At 37.3% G+C, this 16,723-nt stretch overlaps 1 protein-coding gene across 8 annotated transcripts in view; it reads right to left on the reverse strand.

Annotated features, from left to right (window-relative positions):
- Dgkepsilon (diacylglycerol kinase epsilon) overlaps positions 1 to 16,723 on the reverse strand; it is a 156,195-nt gene that overhangs the window by 90,724 nt on the left and 48,748 nt on the right. For 6 of the 8 annotated variants that reach the window (XR_013003243.1, XR_013003242.1, XM_076391866.1 and 3 more), the window contains 4 exons: positions 10,126 to 10,271; positions 9,882 to 10,050; positions 9,640 to 9,820; positions 9,413 to 9,549 (listed from right to left, as the gene is read on the reverse strand). Coding sequence is in view for 6 of the 8 variants with exons in the window: in XM_076391866.1 (XP_076247981.1) it covers positions 9,413 to 9,549; positions 9,640 to 9,820; positions 9,882 to 10,050; positions 10,126 to 10,271 (633 nt within the window). In the remaining 2 variants the exon portion in view is untranslated. Of the gene's footprint in view, positions 1 to 9,187; positions 9,310 to 9,412; positions 9,550 to 9,639; positions 9,821 to 9,881; positions 10,051 to 10,125; positions 10,272 to 16,723 lie in introns of those variants that run through there. The other 2 variants (XM_076391871.1, XM_076391867.1) reach the window with 2 other exon arrangements.

Consider the following 16,723-nt stretch of genomic DNA (forward strand, 5'->3'; position numbering starts at 1 on the left):
TAAAATAAGGAGCATAATAAAGAAAGAAGATTTAAGTTTACACCAAATTTACAATTGCGATGAAACAGGTTTAAATCCTAAAATGCTCCCCTCAAAAACACTTGCAGCCAGAAACGAAAAATCCGCTCCAGGGTACAAACGAAACAAAGAAAGATTGACGATATTGGCCTGTGGAAATGCATCTGGTGAGCACAAACTTAAACTATGTGTTATTGGAAAGTCTAAAAATCCAAGAGCCTTTAAACATATCAATACAAAAAATCTACCCGTGAACTACACAAATCAAAAAAATGCATGGATGGACTCAAGTTTATTTAGAAAATGGTTTCATAGAGATTTTGTTCCCAGCACGAAACATTTTTTAAAGGAGAAAAATCTTCCCATCAAAGCACTTCTACTTTTAGATAATGCACCATCTCATCCAGATGTAAGTGAACTTGTCTGTGGTGATATCAGAGCAGCTTTTTTACCTCCGAATGTGACATCCCTTATTCAACCACTTGATCAAGGGGTACTCGAGACTTTAAAGCGAAATTATAAACGACAGCTTCTAAAGCATTTACTCGAAGATTTGGAAAATGACAAAAGTGTTGTTGAAAGCCTTAAAAAAATTAACATCAAGGATGTCATTTACTGGTTGGCGGATGCATGGAATAGTGCTAAATCATCTACCATGATTAGGTCCTGGGAAAAAATGTTAGGTTCTACTAATGAAAATGACAAAGATGAACAGAAGAAAAATGATGAAACAGAAATTTTAGAAATAGCCAATAAAATTCCCGTCTCAAAGGCCCTTAATGCAAAAGATATTACAGAATGGATGAATGAAGATGAAAACCAGGAAATGACCGACAATATGATTATAAATGTTGTGAATCAACAAAAAGAAGAAAATGAAGAGGAGGAGGAGGATGAAACGTGCACAGAATCTGTGAAAAAAATATCACACAGTGATGGCCTAGCTGCTATCGAAGCAGCTCTATCTTATATTGAACAACAAGAGGATACTACATCTGCCGATATTTCCTTCTTGAGACGCCTACGGAATGTAACAGCAAAAAAGAGAAAAGGTACAATAAAACAAAAAAAGATAACCTCATTTTTTTCGAAAATTGAACATAAAGAGTAAAAACGTGTAAATAGATTTTTTTAAGGCAGTTAAGGAGGAGTGACAACTTAATCAATCAAAAAATTTAAGTAAACCTATGATTTTCATACGTCCCAACGTGTCACCCCCCTCTTAATTAAACTTTCACTCAATTAAACAATTAATTAAATTTAAATATATGTGCAATATTATTCTACCAAAACGTTTTTGTAGTTTTATTATACGGTTTATCAACTCCCATTAACCCTTCCGTATTATCCGAGTTTTCGATTATCCGAGGTAGGCTCGGTCCACATCACCTCGGATAACCGAGACTCTACTGTACAAATATCACCTTTAAAAGATGGACTGCTACTGACAGATGTTCCTTAGAAACACTTACATGTTCATCTGATGACTTCTTAGAGCGCCTCAGCAGACAAATTACCATTTTGCAGACACATGATTATATTGTCAGAGCACAAAGTTCATATTTAAATAAGACCAAGGAATCTATAGAAACCGTAGAATTTGTTATAATCGGAGATTTTTCTGAAAATTATTCTTTTGTTATACAAGATGAGATTCAAAAATATCATTGGTGAAGTAAAAAAGTTACACTTCATCCTTTTGTAGTATATAGTAAGGAACATAATTATAATTTTGTTATAATTTCTGAAAGTTTAGAGCACAATGCAGCTGCTGTTCATATTTTTCAACAACGATTAGTAAAACACCTCAAAGACGTATTTCCGGAAGAGATTAAAACAATGATATACTTTTCTGATGGGGCAGCTGCACAATATATAAATAAAAAGAGTTTCATAAATTTAACACACCATTTTAACGATTTCGGTGTTCCTGCAGACTGGCATTTTTTTACTACGGCGCACGGTAAAGGGCCATGTGATGGAATTGGCGGAACCATAAAAAGACTTGCAATTCGTACAAGCTTATAAAGGCCATTGGATAGTCAAATTCTCACACCCAGAGATTTATTTGAATGGGCGAAAACAACTACTAAAAATATTACATTTGATTTTGTAAGTGAGAATGAGCATCAGGAACATGCTGTTAGCTTACAAGCTCGCTGTGCAGCAGAATTACCAATTACGGGTACTAGAAAGTTCCATAGTTTTATACCAGTGTCAAACAAAAATATATTATGTAAATTATGTTCTTCCGATAAAGATGGCTCGGTTTTCAGCGTAATGCAATAGTTTCGTCTGTACTCTTTTCTGTTCTCCTATTCTATCCTGCGATCAAAGTCCACTATTCATGTTGTACAATCACTCTATTCATACTATTTACCTTAATCCATACATATCCATACCCTCATCCGTATGCGTATCCTAATCCTTATCCTTTCCTGATGGAAGTAGCTCACCACCATCACGTGGTTTCCATCTAGCAATGACACTTTTTTAAATTAATATTCAATAAGCGAAGACACTGATGTGTATGAACTTGATTTCCATAAAAAAGTGTCTTTAGCCAAGAGTGAGTGAGTAAAATTTTTCTTCAGGTATAAATGGTATCATTAAGACTGATACGCGATCCGTCGATATTGTTTTTACACCTCAATCAAATAATATGGGATACGAGAGGTCCGATCGGGCGACCGTAATCTCCGAGCGCGCGGGTCGCTTACCTGAAGCAGCGCGCACCACTACCTATAACTGCTCACTGCGGAGTTAGTTTTACGAGTTCCATTTTCGGCAATAGCTTATTTTGTAGGCTAAAGTTCAAGGAATATGGTCATATATTTTTTTTTTTAATTTTTGACCCCCGACCCTCTAAGGGAAATTTGCAAAAGAAAAGTTTGTTTATAATTTTCTATATTACAAAAAAGAGTTCCCAATTATAAAATATGTTATTAAAATAGGCCAAACCTTCCCGATTATAATGAAAAACAATCAACTCAAGACGACAAATATTTCCTGAAATAAAAATTCCAAAGTACACCCCGGTTTCACGAAAATAGGCAAAAATTGAAAACTTTGACCACCTGTATTTTGTAAACAAATTTGATAACAGTAAAATGATGACTGAACCCCCCCCCCCCCTCCAATTTCATGTGGACTACATCATATTTAATTTTGAAAAAAGTTCCTGATATCGAGGTCAAAAAGTGATCGATTTGGCGTGGAATGACCCAAATGCCTTTTGCGTATGGCGTTGGCCTTAATTGATATATAAATGAGATCAATTATATCAAAGAAAGTGTATTTCTTTTAAGTATTGATGGTATTGACACAATGTAATTTTAGTTTGTATATCCCGCGGCGAACTAATTGATAGCAGCGCCGTGTGTGGAAGAATAGACATTCTTTTGTTTCTTTTCATATGTGTTGAACTTCCTGTTCTATTGAAATATATCCGTTTTGTTAAACTGCAGATCACGTGTAATTACTTATATAAAATAAGGTATGTTTAATACACCATAACTATCAAGTATTAATTATGTAACAAAAAGTTCATTCTATTTTTCTATTTTCAATAATGGAATTATTATGAAATATAATTGTTCTACCGAACACGTGCAAAGCATCCTAGTATGCCTTTCCTTAACCAATAATCATCATGTTATGGGCTCAGTCTGGCTTTACACTGGGAAAGGAATATAGAAATTTACAATGATCTATTTATTTCTCGAGATAACTCTGCTCGACGCAAAATCACGTGTTCTCCTGTTCGGCGGAACGAACTTTGGAAACTGGAAGTTCAGAATGAAAACACTCCTAACGGAATTGGAATTAACGGAATTTATCGAACAGAATTACATGTCTAGGGTCGTATTTCTCCCAATGGACACGCCCGAGGTGGTAGCGGAAAAGGAGAGAAGACTGAAAGAACTCGGTAAGCGAAATAAGAAATGTTGCTCTCATATCTTGTTAGGGCGCGAAACTGAATGCCTTGGTATGTGTATGCTGTGCCGTCTTTAAAGTCACATCGAAAGACCACCCAAGATGGAACGGCTTGGGACCGTGATAATGGATACGTGGTTGATTTAATAAACAACTATTTATTTGGTGATCGTTCTTGAGTATTGCGAATGTATGTGTGGTTTGTGTGAACAATTATGTATTTGAAACTTGTGATCTGTTGACCGGGTCTCTATTTGAGACTTTCTATTTCTCTTCCAAATCTAACGCTGCCAAATCCTTAGGTTTTAAGACATCGTATCATCCCTTCCATTACGCCCTGGACGTGGTACTTTTGGAAGGGGAACAGACTCTTTCGACAGGGTGAAGTGAGGGTGCATGACGCATTGGCAAGGCTGGGTATTTTCCAGGTTCTTCAAGTGACGACTCGTTGCCGCGGACACCGTTAAGTTCGAGGCTGAGTAGTTCTTTGGTTCTGCAGTGTTTATGACAGGGCCTTGCTTAAAACCTTTTCCTAATTGGAATTGAACATCTGGCAAAAACTAACATCTGGTAAAACTAAATCTGGCAAAAACTAACATCTGGTAAAACTAAATCTGGCAAAAACTAAATTCGTCACGTACTGTACAACTGCTGTAAATACCCTGCCATAAACATTAATTGTCCGAAACTCTAACATATCGTCCAAAGGATCGCAGATACCCATCCAGAATATGTCAAAGATAAGGAAACCGCCTTTCACATGTGGAAATTCTTAACTAACACATTTGAAAGACAGAGTATTGCGAACCAGTTGCTTCTAAAGAAGAAACTGCTGTTGCTAAAGCTCAATCCGTACAAGGATACTCTAACAAATCATTATCTGACATTCGATAAAATGATAAGAGACCTGCGGTCAACTGATGCAATAGTCGAAAAGACAGATGTTGTATGTCACTTATTATTAACAATGCCCCAGGAATATGAGGGTGTGGTGACGGCGATAGAAACATTAGCAGTAAATGATTTAACGATTAGCTTTGTTAAAAATAGATTACTCAATCAAGAAATCAAGAAGGCTGGCTCGCACAAGAGGAAAATGCTCACAGAAATAGAAAGGTGTAGCGCCTTCAATGCACAAATGAGCAAAGATGACTATAAACGAAACGGAAGCAAAAGCAAGATTGCTTCAGACGAAGACAAAAAGTTTGTATACAGATGTCACAACTGTGGCGAACTGGGTCACAAAAGGGCAGATTGCAAGAAGATGCAAACGCAGTGTAGACATTATGAAGACAGGAACTCTGTCAATACTGCGACACGTGAACCAAATACTGGAAGAAACGAAAACACCCCTGCCACCATGATCATCCGCCAATGGCTGATGGATCACAGCCTAATGCTGGCCCTACAAAAGTCTGAATGGACTTTTCTAAACCAAAAAAGAATACCCGCCGATTTTGAGTTGGCACTTGGAGAGGTATCATTACGCTTAGCGAACACAGTTCGCTATCTCGAGGTGTATTTTGAATCGCAGAAGAAGTTCCGCCACAGAAGACGGAAGTTTCGCAGCAGGAGAAGTTCTGGTGGTAAATATAGCCATAAAGACCGCAGGCTGCCTATCTAGGCTCCTGGTCAATCTGCGCAGGCCGCGTACATTCGTACGGAGGACACATTACTATATCGTGGAAAGTATAGTCCTCTATACAGCACCCATTTGGGCTGACAACACTACGGACACGAAAAAAGCGCGGCACTGCGTCGTATCCAGAAGATAGGGCTCAGCAGAGTCGCATGCGCTTATAGGAACGTTTCTCTGGTGGCACTCTGCGTACTGGGGCGTATTCCACCGTTGGCATTGAAAGTGCAAGAACGAACCCAGCTCTATCAGCTTATCCATCAGTTCTGGCATGTAGGAGCCACTCGCGCAACGGCAATACGGCCCGAAGATCCGACTGAGTTTACCGTCTGGAAAACGGCGAAAAAGGAAGATGCCGCGGAACACACACTCGAGGTGTAGCATTAGTGGGAGACGGAGAAACATGGACAGTGGACGCACCGCCTTCTCCCTGAAATCCGCCCATGGATTGACTACAACACCGAACTCGACTATCACACGACGCAGCTGCTGACAGGCCATAACTGCTTCGACGAATTCAAACACCGACTGAGGAAAAGCCCCAAGCCCTTCTGCTGGTTCGGCTGTAATGTTGAAGACACAACGGAGCACCACTTGCTCTGGTGCCAACGCTGATAGGAGGAAAGGGCGAAATTCTTTGATGAGATTCTCATTCCTACATAACGACGACCAACACCAGAAAAACTAATGCAACACATATTGCAAAGGAAAGAATATTGGCGTTCCTTCAAGACATTCGCTACCTCCACTCTCCTAATTAAAGAAGAGATAGAGAGGACATTGGATGCCACGGAGAGAGCGGTCAGAATACACGATGGTACCGACTAAAGAATACTACAAACTGCCGGAGAAACGCTACTCTGAAACCACAGGTAAACACTGCAAAGATTACACATAGCGATAACCCAAGGACGCTGAATGCTAAACGTTGGAGCACGGCGGAAACTACACCCAGGAAAAACTAGTTCCGGTGCGATGTCGAAAGTGAAAGACGTAAGAGTAGGGCATCCCCCGAAACCATACGTTCGGTGTGATGCATTGGGGTAGGACCACTATAGGCCCTCTTCAGACGACCTATCACTGTGTGTCGGGTACTGAAGAGCCCAGTTGTGTTTCAGTACACCGACGCCTGACAGACATTTCTCGCCGGCTCTTGGGGTTTTAGTGGGTATTCCCTAGTCCCTAAGACGACTGGAGCAAATCCCTAACACGACTGGGGCGAGTCCCACACTTCCCCGCGCACTGCAGGTGCCAGCGCTGGGGTGCGTAAACTCATTTCCTCAAGGGGGAAAAAAATAGTATTTCTTCGCCTTGTATGAAAATACTATTTGCTGGTTAATAAGGAAATAAAGTATAGTAACACTTTTCTCATCAGAGGCAGAATTCGTTTCATTGGCCAACTGTATCGTCGAATACCTCTAGTTAAGAAAGTTTATGAGTGTGTTCAAGCTAAAGGCAACAAAACCTTTGAAATTGTATGAAGATAATCAATCTTGCATTGCATTATTACCCAAGTCGGAAAGTAAACGACTGAAATACATAGATATCAAATATAATTTTGTTAAAGAAATTTATAACGCTAAGGAAATAATAGTTGAGTATATTTCAACAGAAAATCAGATAGCAGATATTTTAACGAAAGGGTTATCCAGGGATAACTTTGTTAGAATGAGAATTAATCTAGGCGTTAAAGAATAATATTTAAGATTGCGAGTTTAGAATTGAGGCGGAGTGTTGGATGATTCAGCAATTCAAAACTCGCGATCTTTCTATGTAATCAAGATAGACGTGTTCCCAATCTAGAGTGTTTCGCTTTTTTCCGCCTTTTTGGTTTCTGTTTCCTATTTGTGTTGTGTTTTCAAGCGTGCTAAATGCCTTGTGCGAATGACGTCGGCCTTGATCTCATATCGAAGTAATCAATATGTAAATGAGTTAGTTTTTTTTCAGTGGTATTCGCTGCAGGTCTATTCCACTGTCTCGCATTAATAGTTCGGAAAATCGCAAAAAAAAATAAACAAAAAAACGCATCAACAATAGTACCTCAAAGATGATATGGAAATCTATTAATTCAAGAGTCGTCGCCCCAATGCGTCACGCGTGATTTCTGTGGCACACGCCTGAAGTTCCAATTGCATGGTTTTTTTCGAGCGACTTGGTTTATTCGAACAACTCAATATCTTTTGAGCCACTCGATTTCCGTCAAATCGTTCAGTTTCCTTCGAACTATTCAATTTTTTCGAATTTTCGATTCGGTTTGAATGTCAAACTACTCGAATATTCGAACATTATGACACCACTACTAATCAGTGCTTGAATAAATACTAGACAAAGTTCATGGTGAGTTCCAACTGTTTAAGCTGGTCAGGGATCCAAAAGCTTATCTTCGACACACCTGACGGCGATCGTTAGACAACAGTACAGTATTACGTACTGAATGTAATAATAATGATTCATCATAATATTAGTTCCTGTTATTTATCAATTCTTTTAAAAGATTGATTTCAAACAATTTCTTAATGTATATAAAATGTTTCATTAGCAACTTTAAGGAAATTTATTTGGTTATTGTTTTCTGTAAAAGTAGTTAAGGGTGATTAAGGAACTAATTTGTTTGGATTTTTGAATAGTTCTGGGATTAATTACATTTTAAAAAAGAAACTAAATTTACTGATGATCCCATGCACATGTATGATCTTGTCAGTGGCCTACTTAAGAATTAGCCAGAATAAAACAGTGGTCTGGATTAATATGTGTCTACAATTAAACCTTCTTAAAATAGACAGTGATTTTTGAGTATCATAATAGTGTGTTATCTATCTACAACCTCTTATTGCTTACAGTAGAAGATTAAAGAATCGTTAAAAATTATATAAATGTTTTTATTATTGTATAATGTCCAGTTAACTTCTGATTATTTGAGTCTAAACTCTTAGCAAATGCAAATGAATTGTAGGGGACACATAGTTAGTGCACCACATGCCCTAGGGGAATATCCCTAAGAGTAAGTAAAGAGCAAAAAATAAGGGTTGGCACGACGCCAAGGGGAGAGGGAGTCGGAATAAAGATGCATGTGCGAATGGACGTATTCTATGGTTAGGCCTAGTACCTTCCTTACAAAATTAACATAGTAAATCTGTAAGTCTATATTGTAGGAACTAGTGATTTATGTGATTATACTGATTATAATGATTGACTTGGATGTGTGTTGGTAATGCGCAAGAGAAGAAGACAAGATGGCAATACTAAACGTATGTGTGTAAGCGGTACGTGGTCGTTCTAACACATTGTACTGAATAAAGTAATAAATTGTAATGTTTCAAAATATCGACTAAATATTTGCTGTTTAGTTTAGTGAGTATTACAAACTTGTAAAGTATTGGATCATGTTCCAAATGTACCCTGTATTACAGAGGTCTAATACATGTCATTTTTACTCTGTAATAAATTCTGAGTTTCAATTCAATTAGCGGTTTTAAGAAAGGAATAAAGACCAGAACTCAGACATCAGGATTCTGCTTGCAATCAAACGTTAGTCATATTTTATTTATCAATGACAAAGAACAAAAATCAAAAAGAAGCAAAAGCAGTCCTCAGGGAGCCTAAATCTTGGGAAATTTACTTTAGCTAGAAAAAGAAAGCAAATTAGGGAATTTTTTGCATCTTTACAGTGTTATCGTACTTTTGGACTTATTCCCTTCTTAAAACTATTATTTAATTAACTGCAAAAAACTTTAATAATTAAAATTTGTCTAGTCATATTAAATAAGCTATGAAAAAACTAAGATTAGACAATATAAAGTATTTAAATAATGTGAGATGTACCTTTACAGAATTAGCCTGTCCAAGACGATAAGGTTGTGAAAGTCCTACTTGAAGTTGAGCCATATGAAATGAAGAATAGAGAGCAACTACTTCTAGTTTTTCATCATTAATACTCTGTTTTTCAAACTGTTCATTACCTGTTAAAAATAAATATCTAATGAAATTTATGTATATACATACCATCATTAGAAATTTTTCAATTTTTATATGTATACAAAGTTGGTAACCTTCTAGTCCTATATTCCACAAATCAACACCAGCAGCCCATGATGGAATATTTAATATTACAATACCTTCAACAGACGGTAATTCTATTTTCTTTTGATCTAAGTAAACTTCTATGTGTTTATCAAGATCTTTGCATTCCCTTTCAACCACTTGTTGAGTACCAAAACATAAGTAAAGCAGCTAAAATTGAAAAATATATATTTATACAATTTCAAAACAGATATTAAAAAGAATATATTACCTTATTGAATAACCTATTACTATAAAAATAAAAGCGACTTTCTCTTGTGCGATGAAAATTTAATGTCACTTGTGCATCTACGCCGACACTTATATAATTATACATATACAACGTTTGATGAAAGTCTCTAAGTCCTAGCCCACGATATGGCTTCACTGTTACTGTCCATCTGATAAATCATTAATATACATATAAGAATTTGTCAGAATAATTGAGTAAAGTATATTATATATCTTGTATTTACCTATCAAATTTTACTTCTTCTGCTATTTGTATTTCTTGTAGAATAATTGTAGGATCCTTATTTAAATCATGTTCCTTTCCCCATCCTAGGACTCTTGATAAATCATTTCCAGTTCCCAAGGGAATTATTGCTACTGTTGGTATGGGCTATTACAAATAAAAATAAAACATTTAAATATATTTAAAAATTGTAAAGAAACATTCTTTATATCTTCTTCATATTAACTTAATGTACGTAATTAAATTGAAATTAATAATTTCTTAAAAGTACTTTTATTTAATTCTATATCTGCTTAATTCTGTTTATGCTTAACCAGGTTGGTCAGATTAACGAAACTAAAAATCGGGACACAGGATTTGATGACTATAAAAGAAGTAAATTTTTCTTTACTACTCTCCACCCCTGTTTGAACCTTGTAAGAATTTCTTATTCTTCTTTCAATAATTAGTAAACTTTACGCATGTCATCTTACCCATATTAAAACTGCACAAAATTATTGTATTCATAGTTTCTAAATCTAAACGATTTCGGTCTTTAGTCCACTGATTATTTATTAACGAAAAAATGTCGCTTATGGTCATAAACTTATAAATATTTGAAATCCGGAAGGACTAGCAATAAATAATTAAACGGATAAATTTACGGTTTAGGTGCTATTTCGTGCATTTCATACTCAACGTAAACGAATGTACATGTCGAAATAGCAATACGGTTTACAGTTCTAAGTTTCTAACATTCAAAGGCAAGGTACTACTATTGCAATCGCATCTTATGTACAGACTCATAAATCGCATAAAAAACGATTCATTTTTATCATGTTAAGCAATACACAGGAAGGTCTATATATACCCTAAACATATTATTTTATTAATCGAAACCGGTTACTAAGGAAATTAGTCGAAGATAGATTTTCACACATTATACTACTCAAAATTACTCCGACAGGTTCGCTATATCGTTCTTGCTGGATACACAAAAGCAATATTTAGTTATACAATATACAGAATGTCCCAAAACTGATGGTACAAACGGAAAAGAGATGATTTTACATTAAAAAAAATACGTCGAAAATGTTGAATAAACTTTTTAAATATCATGCTTTGTTTTCGAGAAAACTGAGTTAAAATTATAGTCAGGTGCAGGCATACAGAAGTACAGTTATGGGTGCTTGAAAGGTACACGGGGTAAGGGTAAGTCTTGGTCTGACCACTTAATGTCTCTGCAGTACCCTAGAAGCATTCCTCTTTTCCCGTTTACCCTTTAAACGTCTAAAACTATAATTCGGTACACTTTTAGTCGGTCAAAATTCAAAATCGATTTTTTCATAAATGACGTGTGATATTAAAAATTTTTATTCTATATTTTAGTCTCATTTTTTCATGTGGAGCTACCCCCTTTCCACTTGTACCATCAGTTCTGGGACACCTTGTATAGGCTTTCCTCCCTACTGACCACCATTTCTCATGAATATGTTAGCGTATATCTGTTGAGAGTTAATTATTTTTAAGTTAACTTTAAGTTAAGAGTTAATCTTTATACATTAAGTTCAAATTGCGCGTCAAAAAGTTTGACCGAAATCGGACGAAACCAAAGAAACAAAAAACAAAGACCTGACTTCCGTCCGGGGTACGCCGTTCGAAAAGATGTAAGCCGCATGTACGCGTGAACGTGTCGGTGGCAAGAGAGATGCATAAAGAGCATAAAATCATATTATTTCCTTGCTGAGTTATTTGAAAACAAATGTTAAACATGTTATGTTCACAAGATTAATGTGCAGTAAAAAGGTATGTTTATTTTTTCTTTTCTCTCGCGTCTCGTACACGTGTAATAATTAGGTTAAGTCGTTGTTGCTTCGTCATAAGTGACCTAAACATTGCTGTACTTTGCAGGCGCCTTTTTGTTTAACCATTCTGCCGCCAACAAATAAAGCCTTATACACAAATAGCTATTGGCTGCGTTCGTTGTCCTCGTCATCCTAATATACGTCGCAATAATATCTTAGTTTTAATATTCGAAGTTTGAACAATTTGGTACTCGTATGGATATTTATTATGTGTTTGCTTGTATTAATGTGTATTATTACAAGTGTAACAACCAGCTACGATTTCGCCTATGAAGAAATCGAATCTTAGAAGACAATCCTTCTTTTACGCTTTAATAAATAACGAGTGATAACTAAATCTGAACAGTGACAGTGATCTAAATCTCTAACTCATAACCCTAACCTCAAATCCTTAAATCGCATCCTCACGCCAGCAACACGCAACGCGCGTGCGCGCACACAACAGGACGTCTTCACATTACGCATGCGCACAAAATCAGTACGTTACCAAAGTGACATCCTATGGCATGCAATGGAACACGCATTGACGATAAGACGATGACAGCACGAGCCAATCAATAAGCGACGCTTTTTGTACGCCTGCGCAAACACCACCAGACGAATGCGCCAAAACATCAGAACTAATTAGGAGTGCGTATCCTGCAATGACTCCTAAACATACAGGAGCAACACGACGCTACCCCTACATTGGGGGCAGTCATTGGGCCCAAAAGAGGGAGGCAATTTTCTGGTATAAATAAGGCAGCGTTAGCACCAGCAGGGAGATACAGATAGTTCGGCAGAGTGCGGTGCAGTTCTCTTTTTCTGAATAACAACCCAACTCTCAAACCCATACCGAGGTAGCTTTAACCATCTCCATGGTTCCTCCGATCTAGGCAGCTTTAGCCAACTCCTGGATCACTCCTAACTGAGGCAGCTTTAACCAGCTCCTTGGTTTCTCCAAATCGAGGCAACTTTGTTCAGCTCCTTGATTACCGACCGAGGCAGCTTTAACCAGCTCATTGGCCTTTCCTTGATCCATATCGATATTGATCATCACTGCCATATGCTCAGATTATAAATCATTAAAATTCCGTCGATATAGAATCTCGCGACAAATACCAGTTCATATATTAATAAGAAAATGTCCCATTAAAAGACTGAAATTCATATGGTTATCGCTCCGCCGCGGCGGGCACGTCGTCGCTGGCAGCCTGAACGACTCCAGCAGGCTAACGTGTGTTATTATTTGCGATCAAGACGGCTTCACCCGACACAGCGCGACGCTGCGACTCGACGCAGCGTCAACTTTCGGCAATTTTCACAGGGCCAATTTTAAAATGTCCATATTTTTGAAAGTTTGTCCATCAAGGGGAAGGATCAAACTATATTCTCCTTTTTTTCAGATTTTTAAAATTGCGCACCATCTTAAAAACCTGCATTTATTAAAAATAATTGCAAAAAAAGTAGTTAAAAAACACCTTTTTTTAATCGAAATAATTTTTTTTACAAACTTCAATGCTTCCTCTATAAGTACCGTAAAGCTCATCTCCATCCGCTTACTAGTTCAATAGCTATAATTTAAAAAAAAGTTAGCACTTAATTGCAAACAGCTGTAAAATCGACAATTTTCAAAATTTTGACAAATACTTTGGGGCACGTTTAGATATCGTTAAAGACTACAACATATTTAAATTTGAGCAATCTACGAAAACTTACTCCAAAACGTTCCCGATTTCACGTTGAACGACCCTATAGATTGCATGTTCATAGAGAACATAATTTTTAAAAATGCTATCTTTAAAACTATGCTGTGATAAACACTATTTATGCATTTGTAAAGCAAGCATTACTAAAATCAATTACTTTATGTATGTATAAAATAATACAGCCCTTGTACATTCAATACTTTTAAACTAAGTATCAATGAAAGTGCTTGTTCTAGGAACATGTAAATGAATACCGTTGAAGGGGATGATAGTGATTACAAGCGTTTTTACCGGAATTCACTTTTTTATTCAAGAAAAATATTAAACTCGAGAGTCATGTCTCAACTGACTCTCTATCGGACAACAAGCCTCGAGCTAACCCGCACGCCGAAAACGTGCGCCCTCTTTTCCTTTTTCGCGCGCGGGTGCTGGCCAATCGGCTTGCTTTGATTCCGACATTTGCACCCTCTATTTTCTTACACGCTAAGCTTAAGACTAAGAAAACGCGCCCGACTTGTGGGGGTAAGTTCCCCGTGGAAACTTTGGTGACTCATCGGAATTTCCGCCGGACCCTCGCTTGCCGATGAAGTTGACCGCGTGGTCCACCGATGGTCGCGCACGTGCGGACCCATCGCCGTCAGGCCCTTTAGAAATTCCGGGTTTATGATGCCTGCATTGCTATTGAGGCCCGGAACAAAACTCGAGGTAAATATAGATACAAAAGAGAAGTTAATAAAAATTTACTTGGCTTTCTCAAAAATAGCTTTCCGACTTTGCCAGCGTCATAAACCTTGTCACCATCTGCACGCCAAATGTTTCATTTGTTCATGCAGACGAACGCCACACCGTTGCATGCGGTATATGTAAAGTATATAACATCTGTTTTCTAAGTAATTTTTACTACGTTCAGTTTTGGTGGCCCCGAGAAAGGGCCGTTTAGCAAATATTATTCATAATAATATACTAATTGATTTTTTAATTTGTACCACTTGTACTGGCACCTTCGCCTGCAACTGCCGGTTGATTATTCGGTGCATATATATTGGCAATGCATTTTAAAAATGCGGAAATTCTTTCTTTATGTAGGAAGATCCGTTTAAACAGAAACACCGCCAGATAACCGGCCATGTGAGTTTCCCGAGAACCATATTGCAGAACATTGCTTCGAACATCGCGCCATATTCTGCGTATGAGCACCTAAACACATTTTTTTATAAACTATATCTATTACTATTTATTAAGACATTAATTTATTTTATGGTCCATGCCAGAAACATACCCGTGTCTGGATCCACCAAATTCAGACTATGGCTTACCGTTAAATGTTTATAATTTTCTGATGATAAACAATTGTATGATGCCCAGCAACCAGAGATGATAATCGTCTCAGGGAGGATCCAGTCTTTAATTATTTTTAATAAGGTTTCGGTGGTACCCTTCTATCGGGTACCGGGATTAAAAAACACATTTTGAAGCCGCGTTTGAAGCCGCCAAAAATCCAGTTGTCGGTTATTATCCGTCCCCTATTATATTTCCTATAGCTAATTTTGGTCTCACCTATTTCCACTACTTTTCCCGGGTTGCCTACTTCTCCGAAAATTTTTCAATAAAATCTAAGCATATCTACAATTACAATATACATTACATTTCTTTACATATAATAACGTTAATTAAACATATATATATATATATATATGAAATACTTACTTCGCGACAGAAGTTCGACCAATCTACTATAGTCGTAACGGACAAATTTAATTCATTTTTCAGAAATTCCTGTCGCGGCGGCTTTATTAATAACAAATACGTGACGAATCGTCACATGATTTGTATACTCAAATTAGAGTACGCAAACCATGTACCTTTGCGTGCACTTAATTTAAAATTGCATTGTAATTTCACTCGCTTCTTGTGAGCGTTCTTTACATACATAACTTTTCTGCACCTGAACATTAATGTGTCTTTATTTAATTTTAATTCACTCCCACATTTTTCGCATATCGCGGTTGTAGCCAGTACACTATGGTCTATTAAAAAATCAATTAGTATATTATCAGAAATAATATTTTCGAAGTCAGCAAGGGACAATTCCATTGCGGTCATTGTTTGCAGTATTGTTAAGCCAACATGGAAATAATGTAAAAAATTCAAAGTTTCACCAACACGCATGCGCGTTTCATGACTCCGCAGAACCCGCGCATGCGCATGAGCTCCATTCTGCCAGTACTGTATAACTGATGCGGCTGCGCTCGCATCATAATATAAATCTTTATATTTCGAAAATGAGAAAGAAGCGACAATTTTTCCTTCCAGATTCTTAATCTATATATCAAAATCCACAACGTAGCAAAGGGTCAAAAAAAATTGGTGAGAAGGCCCTAATCTTAAACAATTACCAAATATAATTTCACCGATAATTAGTGTAACGCCCTACGGTCTACTCTATCTCTTTCTACTAATATGGTATTATTATTTATTATTGCATATTCTATTAGTTTAAATACTTATTAATATTTTTGTACTTTGTCACATGTCATGTATTATAGGTCTTCATTATATTTTAATGTAAATCAGGCTTCGGAATTAACTGCTCTTTTCGGCCGATTTTCGAAGGCGACGCCTCCTTTCTCCCTCGCACGTCACTTCTCTCCGCGGCGGCTCTAGTGCTCAGAAGGCCTCAGGCGCGTGCCACAAGAATCGCGCGTCAGGGGATATCACTGACAAAACAAATACGCATCAACAATAGTACCTCATGGGTGATGTGGAAATCTATTGATATAAGTGTCGTCGCCCAAATGCGCTACGCGCGATTTTTGTGGCACGCGCCTGAGGCCTTCCGAGCACTAGGGCCGCCGCGGAGAGAAGTGACGTGCGAGGAAGAAAGGAGGCGTCGCCTTCGAAAATCGGCCGAAAAGAGCAGTTAATTCCGAAGCCTGATGTAAATATAACGTATTTCGATCGTTCTTCATCTAAAACCAACAGCTGGATTAAGTGCGCTATTACAAATAAGTCACTACGCATGCGCGAACTCCAACTCGCGAGTATATAAGGAGCTGGGAAAGCACCA

Source organism: Calliopsis andreniformis, unplaced genomic scaffold (genome assembly GCF_051401765.1).
Source record: "Calliopsis andreniformis isolate RMS-2024a unplaced genomic scaffold, iyCalAndr_principal scaffold0133, whole genome shotgun sequence".
Lineage (NCBI taxonomy): Eukaryota > Metazoa > Arthropoda > Insecta > Hymenoptera > Andrenidae > Calliopsis > Calliopsis andreniformis.